The 19,850-nt window shown below is 32.7% G+C and overlaps 1 protein-coding gene across 1 annotated transcript; it reads left to right on the plus strand.

The window, feature by feature from the left end:
• The first annotated feature begins 11 nt into the window (after window positions 1-11).
• LOC127735841 (eukaryotic translation initiation factor 3 subunit J-like) lies at window positions 12-17,449 on the plus strand. The gene is made up of 9 exons (XM_052246233.1): window positions 12-155; window positions 246-322; window positions 4,483-4,537; window positions 5,589-5,674; window positions 6,643-6,751; window positions 12,377-12,477; window positions 12,878-12,935; window positions 14,247-14,320; window positions 15,581-17,449. Exons 1-9 carry the CDS (start codon window positions 140-142, stop codon window positions 15,707-15,709), a joined length of 705 nt encoding a protein of 234 aa, XP_052102193.1. The 5' UTR covers window positions 12-139; the 3' UTR covers window positions 15,710-17,449.
• The last annotated feature ends 2,401 nt before the right edge of the window (window positions 17,450-19,850 follow it).

The following is a 19,850-nucleotide window of genomic DNA, read 5'->3' on the forward strand; positions in this document are numbered from 1 at the left end:
TTTTCCAAATTACTGTATTGAGTATTTCTTAGATTATACGAAAAATATTGAATAATACTGTAACTCATTAGAAATTTTATACAACCATCCAAAGAAATTGCATTCCCGCGCAAATAATCACTATTTTTAGAACTTCAAGATGTCTGACGAATGGGGTAAACATGTGGAGAACATATTTATGTGTTACAAAAATCTTTTTTACATTTTAAATGAATTTTATTATTGGATAATTTTATATTTTGTAGATGCCGAAGATTTTGAGCCGGAATTACCTGTGAAGACTACAGATCAGTGGGAAGGGGAGGATGAAGATGATGTCAAGGTTTATAATTTTTTTTACACGTTTCAAATTACATGTTTTTCTACATTTGGTGTTGAGAAGATAATTAAACATAAATGCATGATTTGGAATTTTTATTAAACAGACTTGGCATAACAATTGATCATCCTTATTGGGAGCTTTCTTTACATGTGACAGCTGTTAGATTTGTTTATAAAATTTTAAACCCTTTTGTAATCCTTTTGGGACTGGGTGTCCAGAGCGAATTTTTGACTGTGCTGCCCTTGGTATTTCTTATTATACCTTGCTTTAAAAAAGTTTGGGAATACTGTTTTACCTGTCTGTCAGTCCATCCGTCTGTCCGTCCGTCCATCCCATGAATATTTTTCGTCGCATCCTTCTCAGGAACTACATTTCAAGGATTTCTGAAATGTGGTTTCAGGGTTTATATGAGTCAGCTATACCGTGTGATGCATTTTCAGATTCAACACTTCCTGTTTACCTTTTACTTTTAGCGGGACAGGGGTATCATTAGTGAGCAGTAGCTCACAGATTCACTTGTTTAGCCCTATTAACTGTATTCAGGATATTTTAATAAATATGTTCAAATGCTATTGGTAATGAATACCATTAATTATTTGAATGCAATTCCATCTTAGTAAAAAAATATCAGAAATCTACACATTTCTCATGATCAGTACTATGTTAAATATCCGAGCACAGCAGAAATGAAAGGATTACTATCATTGGGTAATTTAAAGGTCCTAAAAAATGTGTCTTTATTTGTTTCAAAGTTAATTAAAGTATTATAAAGTATAGTAATTATTAATATATTCCATTTTAGAGTTGTTTTATGTATGTGATTGTATTTTGTATATGTTTACCTCTTGTTCCACATGTGAATGTGACAGAGTGTTTTTTTTTTTTTTTTTTTTTTATGCCCCCGCCGTAGCGGAGGGGGCATTAAGTTTTATCCTTGTTCGTTTGTACGTACGTCCCGAAATTGGTTAAGTTCTCTAACTTTAGTTTGCCTCAACCAAATGTTATGAATCTTATACACAATCCTTATTACATGTACTACAAAACACAGATCAAGTTTGAATTTGAGTGGCGTCTCTTTTACCTTTCTAGAGTTATGCCTCTTTACAAATGGAAAAATTGCTGAATTTTTTCATTTCCGTTCTCTAACTTAAGATTGCCTCAACCAAATGTTATGAAACTAATACACAATGCTTATTACCACAAAACTCAGATCAAGCATAAATTTGGGTAGCGTCACTTTTATCATTCTTGAGTTATGTCCCTTTATAACGTTATATGCAAGCGGGGGCATCATTTGTGTCCCATGGACACATTCCCCATTTATTTTTAAATAAAAGCATATTGCTTATCCAGATAAGTTCTAAAATTACACAACTTTTCAAACCTGTTGGAGCTATATGGGGCCTTGTTCAAACAATGTATTGTGCATTAAACTTTTCATAGAGACATGTTTAAACCATCAGAAACACATCAAACAAAGCATTTTCAATGACTTTAATTTGTCTTTTAAAAATTGCTTCTTAAACCTCAAAATTTTAAAATGTCCGCTTTCCAAACTTTTTCCTCCCTCAGCTCATTGCTGATGACCTTTGTTTTTTTCCGCTTGACCTCAACAGGAAGTTGTCTAAATAACTGTTTTTCATGGATTGGACTAAATAACGATAAGGTGTATTGCATACCTGAGGTATTTTCTTTAGGGATTCTATCTGATTGAAGATTTATCAGCTGTTTGTTCAATCTCCTCTAAAATAACTAAATATAGTTATACTATATTACCAAAGATTTTATAACTACACATTTGTAGTTAATAGATTTCAATATATTTTGTTGGTACATGTATTTGCCAAGAAAATCAAAATCATATAAAGAACATCCTTTTACATTGATGCTTTTAATTCGTTTATATTATTATCAATAAACATACTGTAAAAGTACTTTTATTCGTGGGTATCAATTTTCGTGGTTTGAGCAAAAGTTACATGTTTGTGGGTTCTTAAATTCGTGGATTTCAGTTTCCTGAAAAAAAATCGAGTAAGTTGAGGCCATCAGAAACAAAGATTCTTGAAAATAATCATATGTTGTTTTATAATGATTTGTGGCACATTGCAAAATAAGGTGTTCATTTTCACTTACTTGTCCTTCTTTAATTACTGACAACATTCATCAAATTGTTAATAAAATAATTGCTTTCAGAAATGAGCTGATTCATCTATGCATGCTTACAAATTGTCTGACTGAAGGAAATTGCAAAGAAAATATTTTTATTGTTGCACAAGTGTAATTGCAGTCATCGTGCTTAACCACAGGCCCACCAGCCCAGTCTTGTAAAAATCATCTCTACAGGCCAATAGAATCTGAAGTTGTATATATAGTTCATATCGGTTTGCTGATATTCGATGTATTCTCTGGATTACAAGTCCATATCCATGTAGTCAAATCTACATGGGGATCTTTCAATGTCTTGATTTGGACAACAACTGTTATATTTCATTGGACACTTAAATAGTGGATAAAGGCGGAAGCCATAAGCGAAAACCACGAAAATTGGTACCCCACGAATAAAAGTACTTTCACAGTAATTTAAAGGGTTAAAGTTTGAAATCACTAAAAGTCCAGGAGAGTAACCCTACATTTCCTACATAAATTTGAAAGTGCCTTCAAACCAAATGTGACAAATGAAATTTTTGGAAGGAAAAATTAGTTTATCTTGGTTAGAAACAATTTGCCCAGGGATGTAGAAATTCTATGCCCGACTCGCCCGACATGTACATTTGAACTACCGAACAAGTAAATATTTTGATCTAGGTTGCCCGTGAACAAGTGAAAAAATACACTGGACACAGTTCAATTTAATCAAAAATATAGAATTATTTTCACAACTTATTAAGATGTATTACTTTATGTAAAAGAAACCAATGATCAACATAAGAAAAACATAATTTTAAGTCAAAACATCAATGTTCATGACAACAAGTATTGAGAAACCCGGAAATAGATCTATAAAGATAAGTATGCGAATCTGGGTCTTACAAACATAACCATGATAATATTATTTTTCTCCATGGACCAGGGATCGGTGATTAGGTTTTATCCGCCATCTAACGGAAGTGTTATTTTAATTTTTCATGATTGAGTTTTATCGAGATGGATAAATACGTGATAAAAACACCTTGACTGCGTAATCAAGACGAAAAGAATGAAAATGACAAAATGAAGAAAAAAATGGAAAACACAGGCAGAGAAAGACGAGGAATACGGCAACGAGAAATCCAGACGTCGTGGGTTACAAATTTCACCAGGCTTTCCAGTGATAAAACCTCTGAAGAATAAATTAATTTGTAGGAAACACCAACAACTTGCTGATCAAGTCTTACTCAATTGTTGGCAAATTAATAATTAGAAGGGACACTTTGGTGGGCCATTAATGTTCTGCAATACACCAAGCTTGTCAATTGAAAGAAAACAGTAAAATTAAACAGGTGTCTGGGGAAATGGACAAACATTAGTTGCCTTCTAGATTTGTTTTGGTTGTTTTGCTTTTGGGTTTCTGTTTCATTGATGTTAACCCCATACTATACACATAAACAAATATCACAAATATCATTTATATTGCGATACAAAACAGTTTTAGAATCATACAAGCTTACAGTAGAGAACTTACCGTCTCGTCGTAGCGTGTTCGCCTCAAATGCGGGAGGTCGTGGGTTCGAACCCGGCCGGGTAAAATTGGTATTTGCTGCTTCTCCGCTAAGCATGCAGCATTAAGGAGTAAGAGCAAAGACTGGTCGGCTCGGAGTCAGAATAATGTGTCCAGGTAAGGTGACATGTCTTTCTGAGGACTGTTACCTTGTGAACTAGCACGTTAAAATCTGGCTCAGCATGTCAGTCTAGTACAAAGCATGGTAAATATTCATATTTCATTAACATGTTCTCGTCCTGAATATGCATATTAATTTGCTGCAGGACGTTAAGCATCCATCCATCATCATCATCATCAATAGAATACTTCAATATTATTGGGAAATTCAGGGCAAGTAACTTTTTTTCAGGACAAGTAAAATTTACAACAAATATTTCACCACCACTGATTTGCCAATAAATATGTTCTGCATCTGGTAAGTTTTAATGTGCTTAATACAAGTTTAAACTTTTGTTTACAGGATAATTGGGAGGATGACGATGATGAAGAAAAGAAGTCAGAACAAAAAGATGGGGGTATGTTGATTGTCCTTAAACAAAAATTCAAATGAAACACACACTACATTGTACAGCCTCTTTGAATTGCACCATGTCCATTAAAATACTGGGACAATGGCTATGAGAAAATTAACTAATTATAATATATAACATAAAAGGATAACAGAGATCACAAAACACAAAAATACTAGACAGTACAACATACCACATCAACCACTAGTGCCTGATTGAAGAAAAAATAGACCAAAACAACACATGATCCAGATACCCTGATCTTGGTATTGGCACAAAATTGAACCAGTTTTGACATGTTCAAAAACCACAACCTTTCCCTATCCAGACCATATGTCATAAAACTTGTCATAATAAAAAACCAGCACAGTGCAGCTACCAATGTGATGGCAAGCTTATGTGTACATGTATTAAAAAAAAAAAAAGAAGACGTGGTATCATTGCTAATGAGACAACTCTCCACCAGAGATCAAATGATCAAGAAGCTTCAAACTACAACATGTATATGTTGATGGAGGCCTTCAACAATGAGCAAAACTCATACCGCATAGAAAAGTCCATTATGAATGAGGACAAAAGAAGTTTTTCATCACAAACCTTTGTAGATCTAGTGAAATAAAATGATTCTACAATAGTCACACGAATGCATGACTTTTTATGTCACTTAAATTTGTTTTATAAAAAATTGAATACATTATGTAAGTGATGAATTGGTGTATTTGTTGCAGTATCAACAAAATCAATAAACCATATATATATCTGATACTTTCCATTTTGGCCGATATTAAGATAAGTGTTCAAAGGTGTTGGTCCACCAATTACCATGATTCCATATGCTTTTAATTTCAATGCGGTGCTCTCCACAGGATTTTTTTAAAAGCTTTTTTTTTGGTGTAAACATGATTTACCATTGCTACAAGTGTTTGGCCCACCATGCATGGATGCTGTTCTGTGAAAGTAAGTAAATATTGTTTTATAACCAAGCATTTGCACTATTAGACTCCTACATAGACTAGAATTTAAGAATTCTTCTGATAAAATACATAATTTCTTTCAGAAGGAAAGCTTTTCCAGAGAAAAAAAAAGAAATTAGCAGACAGAATAGCAGAAAAACAAGCTGCTAAACTTGCTGCGGAAGAGGCTGTAATTATGACTTTTTTTCTCCTTGTATAAAGATTCGCTTATATTTTTTAGCAGACAAGTGTAGATATGTTGAATGATCTTAAGATATTTTGTCACACTTTCCTCAGAAACTGTTCAACAAAAAGACTTCATATTTGGTCAACAGCTCAACAATGTGTGTTAGTTTTTCAGATTTATCAGACATATTTCTTTCCTTCTGATACTTTGAATTACAACTGTTATGCATAGCACGACAACAAGTGCATAGCACAACAACATGTGCATAGCACGACAACAGGTGCATTCTTATAACTTCTACAACAGTAAAGACACAATTTCAAATGTCAAACATGACCGAAAAAAAAAATTGTATTGGCATGCCATTGCGTAATATGGTCATTTAAAAAACAAAAGTTTTTTCGAAACTTTCACTAGAATGTGAGATATTGTGAGGGGAAAATGTATCTCGAGGTGCAGTTATAGCTTTTTCCGTTGAATGATGAAAAAAAAAAGAGAGACTAAAACAATTATACCCCTCTCAAAAGGAGGGTAGTTTAGGTCTACATGCATTTTTTGTCTGTTCCATTTTCTTTCCAACACACAACATGTTTCAGTTGAAAATCTCTCTTGGTGATTTGTTTTTCACACTGACTTCTGTCGACTCACTCTGAAATATCTTCCTTTATTTAATAGGTTTAATTAATATGACAGGGTTGTAAATCAGACTGTTGTCAACCTTGCCTGCAGTTAACCTTTTCAAATTGTTTTGCTCAACACAAGAATAAAGTTTATAAACAGAATCACCTTTGTATGTAATATAAAAACCATAAACTCTGGAAATTTAATCTTGGGATAAATCTTACAGTGTAATATGTTATAGTTGACAAATATAAAATGTTTAGATAAACTTAGGTTTTCAATTTCCTCAGACTTAATAGTCTAAAATCACTGTATGTTGTGATAATTTTAAGTGAACATGTTTTTTTCAGGAACAAGAAAAAAATAGGAAATTAACACCAGAAGAGGAAATTGCAGACAAATTGAAAAAGCAGAGATTACAAGAAGAATCAGATTTACAGTTAGCCAAAGAAGCTTTTGGTAATTATATTAAGGGCTAGCAGGGTTTGAAATAAAAAGTCTAAAAGATAATACTTTTTCCCCAAATCAGTTTTTGTAGGTGATCATTGACACTTTCATCATTTCTGCTTCTACTCCAAGGGGTGGATCCAGCCATTTTTAAAAGGATCCAACTCCCAGAACCCCCCCTGGAACCGCCACTGACTCCTCAAGTATAGCAAACATCTGATTTAATAAAAAAACAAAAAGGCATTCAAGGCTATGTATGTAAAGAAAAGATTTCCATTCATCAGCTTTATTGTGCTCCTAAAAAAAAATTCAGGAGCACATTGTCGTCTATCATCCTTCCCTCTGTGGGTTCTGAAACAAATGCTTACCACATTATCCCTTGATGGATTGGAATGGAACTTATATTGATGGGAGATATTAGAAAGGAGAAGAAGCCTATAGATGGTTTGCTATGTCAAAGATCAAGGTTGCTGTTATTAAAAATAGAAATTTATTTCCGATAACAAGTTCCATTGTTGGATTAAAACGAAACTTTTGTAGACAGAAATTATAGGGAAAGGAAGAGCCCCATTGATTTTCAGATCAGAATGTCAATTGTCAAGGTCACAGATGCAAAAAATATACTGAAAATATAGAAATATGATGTGAAACATGTTTGATTTTAATAAGTTTTATACAATAGTAGATAGAAGGAAAGGGACAAAGCTTATTGATTTTGAGGTCAAAGGTAACAGTTACAAAAGAAGAATACTTGTTATGAAATTCTTCAAAATGTTTGATTTCATGATAAAACTTCTACTTTGGCTTATTATTCAGCCCTCAATGTAGTCTTCTGAAATGGTCGCCTGGGCGACTTTAAAAGCTGATTGGCGACCAAAAATTCATATATGGTCGCCATTTGGGCTACCGTTAAAAGGCTTGTATAGTCCGCGGTTTTATTCTCAAAAATTGACCCTGACAGCAGGGGTGCGGACTATAGAGTACAATAAGCAAGAAATAAGAGAGAAAACTTCAATTTCGCGATATGGTTTGTTTACGTTCCGCCATATTTGTTATTGACATTGTAGAGGGCGATCATTTTTCAAACCAAAAATTTTACCCAATCCATATTAAAAAGTTATTTTTATTCAATATCATTTTAATACTGATAAATTTAAAAATTAAATGCTTCATTACAAAATTCTTGTTTCTTTTCAATGCATTGCTAAATATAAACTGGTATCTGCTTGAATGAAATCGTACAAAAAAAGTAAAAAAAGACAACCGTAAAGCAGCTTACGATGTGTAAACTACAAAACGTAATCGGTTATTATTCGTTCCGTTTTGGTGTTTCCTATTGGCAGATATGTTTTGTATTAGCTTAAGACCCTTCAAACATTAATGTGAAAGATATATTAAACACTGTTTTACATAAGGAGGGAACTGTTTTACTTTTTAAGTCGTATTATAGTGATATCTATTATGTACGGATTTCAACTCTCACCAGATTTTTTCATCTTTTACACGTGCTTTTCAAACTTCCGGTTTAAACATGCACAAGTTTCTAAATTGTTTTTTTGTGTGATTTAGACTTATTTTAACCAGCGTGAACTGTTTTAGAACCATTTACAAGCAGTTTCAGCTTCTGTTTGGTGCTGGAAAATAGGTTTTTCCAAGAAAATACCGCAAACGACCACACACGATTTAAAATTACCGGAGTTTCATTAAACCTTTTCTAACAGTTACAAAAAGTTTTTTTTACCTGAAATTTCGTGGGGAGAAGGGGGTGCGGACTATGTACCAGTGTGAACTATACAAGCCCGATTACGGTATTAGAATATTGAAGGTCTGGCGACCAGAAATTTTCGGAAATTTGCCCTGATCAGAGTCGGGTTTTAAAAAATCGTCTGAGCGCTTGACAGTAACACAAATTTATACTGTATTTCAAGCGCCTTTTAGATTTAAGCTTGATCTTATCAGCGCTTTATTGCATCAGCCAATTGTAGGTCATTTGTAAGCATTGACTGAAAATGGCACAGATCCATCTATTTTCGTTTTTGCTCTCAGTCACAACTTTGACTATTACGTGCCGTTAGAAAAAAATACATTAGCATTTGAAGATTGTGTTTATTGAAAGCACATGGTCGAGCCTCGTTCTTGATTTCGTCAGTTAACAGATGAAACAAGGTCGACGACAATTTTGTAACTTGTTCTCAGAGTCTACAACATAGATTCAATAAAATATCGGCTACAATTTCGCAAACGATTTCAGATGTTCACTTGACCTATGGGGCAATCACCAGTGCTTCTGCAAAAGTCAGATGAGATTTTTTTTTGACTGGGCTTCGGACTACCGCTAAACGTCACAGATTATTATATAAAACATTAAATTAAATAAATCATGTGGTTTTTATACGACCGCAAAAAAATTTTTGTGGTCGTATATTGGTATGACGTTGGCGTCGTCGTCGTCATCCGGCGTCGTCGTCCGAATACACATTAGTTTTCGCACTCTAACTTTAGTTTAAGTAAATGGATCTCAATGAAATTTTACCATAAGGTTCAATACCACAAAAGGAAGGTGGGGATTGATTTTGGGGGTTATGGTACTAACAGTTAAGGAATTAGGGGCCAAAAAGGGGCCAAAAATAAGCATTTTTGTAACTTCCAGACATAACTTGTGTGTAAGTATATGGATCTCTCTGACATTGTACCACAAGGTTCCATATCACAAAGGGAATGCTGGGATTGATTTTGGGGGTAATTGCCTCCAAATTTTAGGAATTAGGGGCCAAAAAGGGGCAAAAAACAAGCATTTTTCTAGTTTCATGACAATAACTTGTGTGTAAGTGTATGGATCTCTCTGACATTGTATCACAAGGTTCCATATCTCAAAGGGAATACTGGGATTGATTTTTGGGGGTAATTTCCTCCAAATTTTGGGAATTAGGGGCCAAAAAGGGGCAAAAAATGCATTTTTCTAGTTTCAGGACAATAACTTGTTTGTAAGTGTATGGATCTTTATGAAATTGTACTTCAAGGTTCCATATCACAAAGGGAAAGCTGGGTTGGAGTTTGGGGGTAATTGCCCTAAACGTTTAGGATTTAGGGGCCAAAAAGGGACAAAAAAACAAACATTTTTCTAGTTTCCAGACAATAACTTGTGTTCAAGTGAATGGATCTCTCTAAAATTGTACTGCAAGGTACCATACCACAAAGGGAAAGCTGGGATTGAGTGTGGGGGCGATGAATCATAAGGGGGTTCAAAAAATTTGGGGGGGGGGGGGGGGTTTTCCTTTTTTTTCTTTAAAATTTTCCATTTTAAATTGGTTATTTCTGATTTATATATAAAAGCAAATAATAATGATATGGTTTGAATAGCATACATGTGAACCTCCCGACAGGAGTACAATAATCCTGTTTTCAGGAGTCTCCTCCCGACCTCCGGTTGAAGAGGAAAATTATAATCCCGTGTATGAAATTTTTCATAAATGAAAAATTTCTGCCCAACATATCATCTCAGGCATCTGGTGTAACTCACATTACCTGAAGTTATATTTTACCTGTAAATCAATTAACATGCATAATTATATGGCTTCACTTGTCAGCTTGGGTGTCAAACATACTGGTAATCAATGATTTTTTACCTCAGGCTAACTGCCGTTGTGTAACAAAAACTGTATATTTATTGGGTTACTTCCCTTGATTTATCCTGTTTTAAGTTACTTTCCTTTTAATAATGAAAACTTTTAAAAGAATATAAATAAAATATAAATTGAACAAATAATCATAAAAGGATGGTAAATAAATGATTTTAAATGTCTTAGGACAAATAAGAAAATAATAATTTGAAAATTATTTGAGGATTCTATACTTCCTTTCAAGGCTTAAATTGAAATTTATATAATAACTATGACCCTTGTTTTACAGTTAGAATGAATTTCTGAGTATGCAAACAAAAGCTATTTGCAGATAGTTAAACAAATGTTCTGGTTGCAATAAATGTTTTATAGAATATGAAGTAAAAAATTTAAAGAACATACTGAAAAAAAAATGTTAGATTGAACATGTAAAATATAAAGATGGAGAAACTTTATAAGTACAAGGGTACTATAAACATAATAAATTGGATGGAAAGTTGAAGAAAACACACTTTAAAAGACCATTTTTACAGCAAACGGTTACATTTACGACAAAATTTATGTCGATTAAAAACCTCCTGATCTGAGTCCTAATCTCCTGACCAAAATTTCCCAATCTCCTGATCTGAGTTTCACAGTCCATCACATGTATGAATAGGTAAATTAAAAAATTATAAGTTCTTAGACCACTTTCATTCTGTGTCAGAAACCTATGCTGTGTCAAATATTTAATTACAATCCAAATTCAGTGCTGTATCAAGCTTGAATGTTGTGTCCATACTTGCCCCAACTGTTCAGGGTTTGACCTCTGCGGTCGTATCAAGCTGCGCCCCAGCGGAGCATTTTATTTTACAGTTGATTTATACAAACTATTTTCTACACTCGACAATATAAAAACACAGAACAAAAAATTTATATTTTTATTTAGCAAGGGTTGTTTAGCTAGAAAAAAATGTAGGCGTCCTGAAATTATTTCCTGGCCACTGAAATTTTGAGTTGGCGACTAAATTTTCATGTCTGGTGGCCAGTTGGCCACTTCATTTCAGAGGCTACTTTGAGGGCTGTTATTATTCAGAAATTATTATTATTCAAAAATATTTATATTGGACATGTGCCTCCCATACCTGGTTGGTTAGTCAGGGTCATTGGAATCTCTACCCCAACTATTTTATTCCCTGTCTTGAAGAGGTGGTATAGAGTGATGCCCATGTTGGTAAGCTGTATGTTCGTCTGTCAGTCACAAGTCAGTTTCAGGATGATAAAGAACTGCTTGACCCAATCTTTGAACACAATATCATGGATCATAACATACATCTATCAAGTTAGATTTTGATGGTTTGAAATGTTCAGATTTATGCCTGTTAGTTATCAAAATAAGATTTCATTATTTACAGTTTCCTGATGATAATATTTAATGTACCAACTGACCAAATATTTTTTTGAATTTGAACACAATGCCTACTAGGCTAGGTCAAGTTTAATTTTTATGACTTTGACATTTACTCTTCAAGTGTAAATCCTCTTAGTTAACTCGAATCTAAGATTTCTGGGGTTTCCAGGTGATAAAGAAAGTACCAGTTTCCAAAATCTGTAAAAAAAAAATTTAACACAATGCTATTAAACATTAAATACAGGTCACATTCAATTTGAATTTTGGTTTTGACATTTACTGCTGATTAGCTTTTCTGGAAGCTGGGGAGGGGCATTGTTGTGGAAGTAGTTAGTTTTTCTGGAAGCTGGGGAGGGGAAGTGTTGTGGAAGTAGTTCATCTTACTTGTTAGTATGGAACCCCACTTGTGGCAAGATGTGTACGAATTCATCTCAATTAACTAGGATTTCCAGTTATCCTGCAAAACGTCATGGTTCTCTCTTGGTACCCTGGCTTCCTCTGTCAACAAAAACTGAATGCCCTGAAATAGCCCAGAGTGCTGAAAGTTACGTTAAATAACAATAAATCATACAAGCCTTGGTAATTGGGATCACTAGATCAATGAATTGTGTATATTTTGTATTACAGGTGTAAATAAAGGTTCAGGTATAGACGGAATGTTCCCAGAAGATGAAGAAGGATTTGAGAAGTTTGGTGAAGCTATAAAAAATAAAATTACAATTTTTGAAGTAAGAAATATAAAAATTATAACAGGTGTTTAAAAAATTTACTTGATTTCAAAAGTATATTTACTGAATATGATGGTAAAATGTTGTTATATAATAGTTTGTATTTTTTTTAGCTTAGTTGCAAAATCAGAAAGTTAGTTAAATTTAAGACATCCCTGTTCATGTACATTGAATAACTCTAATTGCATCCATATTAACTTATTTACATGATGAGGGCCCCTCTGTGAAGGCTTCCAAATTCGGGAATTAAAACTTTTCTGTTCCAACATTTTCTGTTTAAATTGTAACAAAAAAAAACCCAACCAATTACAAAAGAATCTCAGTATTTTTATCTGAAAAAGTATTGTGTGTTGGCTTTCTTCAGTAATATGCTAAAGGCAAATATATTTTTATTTTTCAGAAATCGAAACATTACTGTTCATTTTTAGAAAAACTTTTCACAGATTTAGTAGTTAGTTGTAAGTATTTTAAAAGTTGTGTAGTCATTTCTAATTTATAGAAAAGTGGAAAAAAATGTTTTTGAGGTGAAGAAAATTGGCAACTTGACATCATCAGTCTTCTGAAGAGTTCTTTGTGTTTAGTCTGTTGTCCTCTTTACCTTCATTGTTTATAGTCAATGCAGGATAGGAAATTGATACAAAATCAATAATCAGCTCATTGTAAAATGTGCAAACATTCGACAGCTATCAGCAATTTTAAAACTTATCAGTGAAAGATGTTTATTTTATGTTTTTATGCCCCAGACGCAAGGCAAAGGGGGCATTAAGTGTTACCCTTGACCTTCCTTCCCATCTTCCTTTGAAAAGCAAGCTTGGGCATTCGTTTCCTCCGACATTCTTCTTTTATTTTCAATATATGGTTCTGGTGGAATGGATTACATACTGCAAGATTTGGATGCCCTCGCCATAGCGGAGGGGGCATTAAGTTTTACCCTTGTCCGTCAGTACATCCCAAAATTGGTTTCCATTCTCTAACTTTAGTTTGCCTCAACCAAATGTTACTGTTCTTGAGTTATGCCCCTTTACAAATGGAAAAATTGCTGTATTTTTCGTTTCCGTTCTCTAACTTTAGTTTGTCTCAACCAAATGTTCTGAAACTTATGTGCAATGCTTATTACCACAAAACACAGATCAAGTTTGAATTTTGGTGGCGTCACTTTTACTGTTCTAGAGTTATGCCCCTTTACAAATGGAAAAAGTGCTGAATTTTTCGTTTCCGTTCTCTAACTTAAGTTTGCCTCAACCAAATGTTATGAAACTTATACACAATGCTTATTACCACAAAACTCAGATTAAGTACAAATTTTGTTAGAATCACTTTACCGTTCTAGTGTTATGTCCCTTTATCACGTTATATGCAAGCGGGGGCATCATCTGTGTACCATGGACACATTCCCCATTTATTTTTGCTGTATTGTATTTACATTATCAGGGCTAGAATGACTGATGAAAAATTATGCTTTGTTCTCTAATATAACTTGCCTATTAAAATGCATTTTATTGTCCCCTTCTGCAAAGCATTGAAGTGGACATAACAATACAGGGTGTACATGTGTCCATCCATCAGCTTGTCAACACTCTCACAGTTTCAATTTATATCAAAGGTTTATATCAGCAATGTCTTAGATCAATTTGAAAAAATCTGTGCTGATCAACTATTTTTAAAGGAGTTGTGCCCCTTTGAAATATCAGTTTTATTTAAACTTGCATTTTAAGTGCACTCAATCCTATTTATATGAAATTTGAACAGTTCAATTTGTTATTTTTCAGTGGAAGCTGAAGACTGCAGAAAATTGGGACAAAATTTAACAAATATATACCACGAAAAACAGAAAATAGCAAAGGTTAGTACTAAATAGGTCAAATTTAATAGAGAATATCATATGGCTTTTTCAATATCACACCTGTATCAACCCCTACACAAATGCCACAAAATTAGATGCATAGCAGATTGCAAAACAGGAAAAAAAAAAAATATCAATATGGAATATTTTTTTACCAGGTTAGCGACTCTCATACCTGTCAACTGACCTGTATTTTGGGCGAGTGACCCCCGAGATTTTTCAATACCTGTCCTGAGTCATCAAATAACTTGGGGATTCATCAAATGACCCATTTTCACCCACATTTTAGTGTTATGAGACTTCCAATGTTGAAAGTGCTAAATTTTCCAATGAAAAGCAGCAAATTCAAAATTTTTCCTGAACAGGAAGTTTAATAATTTGCCCTAAATTGAATGATTTACAGCTTTCAAAACATTATTTTGACACTATTGATTGAAAGGTAATAACAATTTGCTAATTCTCATTAATTGGACCCCAGAAAGGATGAAGCCAGTCAAGCTTGACATACAATTTTATTTCCTGATTTATAAATTTTGCTATTTATAAATGTCAATTATCCTATTAAAATCATTTTAAAAAATTTGAACCGTACCTCTTTACTCATATCTGTTGGAGAGATAAAGGTCCGTAAACTATATTCAACCATTTATTTTGTTGTCACGTATTAAAAATCCATCTGGTCTACCTTTGACTGCACAGAATGTAAACAACAGTAAATTCTTCTTTCTTATTATCATCCTATGTATAGGAGGCATTAGCTATAGCTGATTTCTTATTCAGAGTTGGGGTTTACAAAATTCATTAATAAGAAATAGTGTGAATGAAACAATTAAAGGGCATTACTTTATATTGATATTTGATTAATAATAAATATTTAACATATTCTGTAATGAAGTTGCAATGAAAACATGAATTGAAATTTTAAACGATTTTCAGCAAATACTTCACAATTGTGAATTTGTAGGTAACTGGTTTATGTTGTAGAATATTAAAAAGTTCTCTTTACTAAAATTGTCTAAATACTAAAATTCAATGAAAAAAGTTCGTACACGTTATGACCTACTTTATCTTCCTAAATACAGATCATGACCTGCATTTTCATTTTCCGAGGTTGACAGGTATGGTCTCTTGGGAGCCTCTTGTTATACTCTGCATTTATTACTGGTACAAGTAGAAGAAAAAAATAAGTGAATGTTTTACATTGGAGGATATTTATTTGAGCAGTAGTGAATAACATAATAAAAATATTTCTTTTTTCAGGAAATGAATAAGAAAAAGAAGAAGAGTAAAATTACATTGAAATCAGAGAGAGACAATGACTTTAACGATTTAGCAGCGTCATCTAGTGGCAATTATGGTTTTGATGATTTAGATGAAGATTTTATATAGTAGCAATCCAATAGTATGGACTACATCTGCCTTTCACTAATACTACACCTAAGTTAAAATAAGGAGACCTACATGGAAAAAATACTTAATTTCATGGACAATGAATAGTAAGAGAATGTATTAAGATGTTCAAAGAATATCAAATTGTTTATTGCATGTTTTTTCTTGAAGGAGGGAAATCCATTTGTTTAAATTCAATTGTAAGATAAAATGTGTTCTGCTTCATTCTTTAATTTGTAAATTTGTTATTATCTTGTACTATTGTAAATTCATAAGACTTTATGATGATTATGTCTTAATTGAACTCCACATACATGTATGTACACATATACATTCTTATGTATTACATGTATCTTGCATGAATTTTTTCATGTTAAATTAGATTATGGTAGCTTGTTTTTCAACTAGCATTAACTTAAATCTAAAGTCTTACCACTTTTTATATAGTATTAATTTTTTTTCTCTAGATATGAGTATATAGAATGTTTATTTCTAATTTTTCTCACAATGTAGACTCTTTGATGAATTTTAAAATGATAAGCAAATAAGCAAATATTGTATTTATAAATCTCAAATTTAGTTGAAACTTATTTTCATGCTTATGTAACCAAAATGGTTGACTGGTGTGTTGTATTTGCTAAAATGCTCAAATTAAAAAAAAAAAATTTAATGCCCTGTCTATAATAATACTTTCTGGGTCTGCCATTCGTTCGTCTGTCGTATATCACGTTAAAGTTTGTGTTTAAGATAGTTAACTATGGACACATTTTCTTGTCATAAAGCAAAAAATTTGATCTAAAACTTAACATATGACAGATAAAATAACAATTCTTTCATGTATTGTGAATGTCAGTTAATACTAATATTTTCATAATATTTAAATTTTTATCCTTTTTTATGACCCACCTACGATAGTAGAGGGGCATTATGTTTTTCAGTCTGTGCGTCCGTCTGTCTGTCCCCCTTCAGGTTAAAGTTTTGGGTCAAGGTAGTTTTTGCTGAAGTTGAAGTCCAAACAACTTGAAACTTAGAACACATGTTCCCTATGATATGATCTTTCTAATTTTAATGCCAAATTAGAGTTTTGACCTCAATTTCACGGTCCACTGAACATAAAAATGATAGTGCGAGTGGGGCATCCGTGTACTATGGACACATTCTTGTTTTCTTTTATTTTTGTGTGGAGAAGCTTATGAAGTGGAAATTGCTGATACTTCAAAGTGTCTTGGATTCTTTTCACTTCAAAAAAGAGAGACAATTTAATACTAAAACAATATGTTAATGCAAATAATTATCTCTTTAAATCTCACATGTTTGATCTGACAATTACCATGTTGTTTTTGTATAGGATTTAGGGAAATCTTTGACTGAAAGTTGTGCTCTTAAGAAAATATCTTTTGTGAAACCATGTGACATGCATATTAAGTAGCAAAGCAATTTAGCATTCAAAATTTTAACTAAATTGTTGTTTCGTCTTTATCTGTACACATTGAAGCAGAGTATTTGATACATAGATTGATTTTCTGTTCCATATTCTTTTACGTTATTTTCAACTAATTTTTTCATACAAATTTTGTCATTGGTGACCTTAGTTATGTTTTGTATCTGCAAATTTCATTTTATATTACATGTAGTTTAAAAACATACTATTGAAATATTGAAGTGCTTCGTCCATTATTATAATGTTATTTATTGATAAAAAAAGTTTCAAAACCAATAAACATATTAAGAAACACTGTATTTTCATTGACAATTAATCTTTGCACCAGGTAAGCTATGCTATCATTTTAGTATCATTACTCATATCACCAATGCTATTTGATCAAACTTTTCCTAGATAAAACAGGGGCTTTTTTGTTTAATAGAAACACATCAGTAAAGCTCCTGTCTTGCACCTCATAAAAAACACCACTGACAAATCAGGTAAAATACAAGTTAGGATATTTCAACTTAGGCTACAATGTTGCAGAAGATGATATACAAATTATGTATGCATGATTGTCTGATACAAACTAAAGTTTATTCATCTTGATACAGACTAGTTACCCAGGGCTGACAATTCCTTAAACCTTCAGACTGGTGTTTAAGTAAGCAAAACAGTCTGTCAGACTGAATTGTTGTGGAAAATAGTTACAAATCCTCTTTTTTTTTAATGATTCCCATGTTAATTGACCCTTTATTTCAAGCTGTATTATTGGATACCGGTAGAATTGTCCAGTGTCTTTATAATATGTTTATACACATTCCTCTTGAATTTTCAAATATTATTGGTCAGGTTGCATGAAGTGCTAAACCCTTTATAGTATGAAGATGTCAGGCAGTCAGTTTGAATTGAAGTGCCAACCGATAATAAGAATGGTTGGCAGAAATAATGCAAATAGCAATTCTAAATGTCACAGTATTAACTGTTTTCAAAGTCCAAACTTTGTAAAAATAGAAACAGATATGTTTGGATAAATAAGAGCAGCTTTATTTAAAGCTAATAAGATTAATTTCAGTTATTAACTAATATAAATAAGTTGCAATGTGTGATTTATAACTTGCAGTGTTTGCAAAATACCTCAATAACAAATATTGCTAAACTGTCAAAATCAGCTGTTCACTCAAGGCTTTAATTTGAAACTGACTATATTTTCTGAAAACGATAGCAAGACCAGGTGACCTTAAACTTTGACATATTGACTTCCAAATAAAAAGGGTCTTCCTCACCACATATGTATGATATTATGATATCAAGTTTTGTAAAGATATTGTTGATATTTCAACAGATATTGTCTGGATCCGAAATGTTGACATCTGAATGCTTGGACTTCAGTCATAGTATCATAAGCCGTGTTCGACTTGGTGGCAACTTAGCTATAAAGAAAAATGACGTTTTAACCAAGTCTCATTATACGACCGCAAAAAAATTTTTGTGGTCGTATATTGGTATGACGTTGGCGTCGTCGTCGTCGTTGTCGTCCGAAGACGCATTAGTTTTCGCACTCTAACTTTAGTTTAAGTGAATGGATCTCTATGAAATTTTACCATAAGGTTCAATACCACAAAAGGAAGGTGGGGATTGATTTTGGGGGTTATGGTACCAACAGTTAAGGAATTAGGGGCCAAAAATAAGCATTTTCTAGTTTCCAGACAATAACTGTGGAACGGTGTATGGATCTCTCTGAAATTATACTACAAGTTTCCATACCACAAAGGGATGGTTAGGATTTGCTTTGGGGGGTTATTGCTCAAACCGTTTAAGAATTGGGGGCAAAAAAGGGGGGAAAACAAGGTTGTTCTCATTAATGGACAAATACTTTAGTACAAAACATAATTTAAAGCAGTGTAAGGGAGATAAATCAAATACATCATTCAAATTATCTCCCTTACACTGCTTTTAAATTATGTATAAAGTAATGGTTAATGAATAATTAAGATAATTTAAAACAGTGTAAGGGAGGTAATCCAAATACAACGTTTTGGTTACTTCCCTTACACTGCTTTTAAATTATGTTTAAAGAAATGCATATTTATAAAGGAAGACCAGTATGGCGCATTAGATTTGTAAAATCTTTGACCACATTTATTTATTTGTTATGCCAAATCTAACCGTGTATTTAGATTTTTAATTTTGGGTCCAGTTTTCAAATTGGTCTACATTAAGGTCCAAAGGGTCCAAAATTAAACTTTGTTTGATTTTAACAAAAATTGAATAAATGGGGTTCTTTGATATGCTGAATCTAAACATGTATTTAGATTTTTGATTCTTGGCCCAGTTTTCAAGTTGGTCCAAATTGGGGTCCAAAATTAAACTTTGTTTGATTTCAGCAAAAATTGAATATATGGGGTTCTTTGATATGCTGAATCTAACCATGTATTTAGATTTTTTATTTGTGGACCCCACTATCAAATGGGTTCATATTGAGGTCAAAAGGGTCCAAAATTAAACTTTGTTTGATTTCATCAAAAATTGAATTATTGGGGTTTCTTTGATATGCCAAATCTAACCGTGTATTTAGATTTTTAATTTTGGGTCCCGTTTTTAAAATTGGTCTACATTAAGGTCCAAAGGGTCCAAAATTAAACTTAGTTTGATTTTAACAAAAATTGAATTCTTGGGGTTCTTTGATATGCTGAATCTAAACATGTGTTTAGATTT

The sequence above is a fragment of the Mytilus californianus genome, unplaced genomic scaffold (assembly GCF_021869535.1).
Source record: "Mytilus californianus isolate M0D057914Y unplaced genomic scaffold, xbMytCali1.0.p SCAF_3, whole genome shotgun sequence".
Taxonomy (NCBI): Eukaryota; Metazoa; Mollusca; class Bivalvia; order Mytilida; family Mytilidae; genus Mytilus; species Mytilus californianus.

What these genes read in the sequence shown, in the direction of transcription:
- LOC127735841 (XM_052246233.1), top strand. An exon ending in AACTTGCTGCGGAAGAGGCT is followed by an intron (nt 5,675 to 6,642) that starts GTAATTATGACT and finishes TGTTTTTTTCAG; the next exon opens with GAACAAGAAAAAAATAGGAA. An exon ending in CACAGATTTAGTAGTTAGTT is followed by an intron (nt 12,936 to 14,246) that starts GTAAGTATTTTA and finishes GTTATTTTTCAG; the next exon opens with TGGAAGCTGAAGACTGCAGA.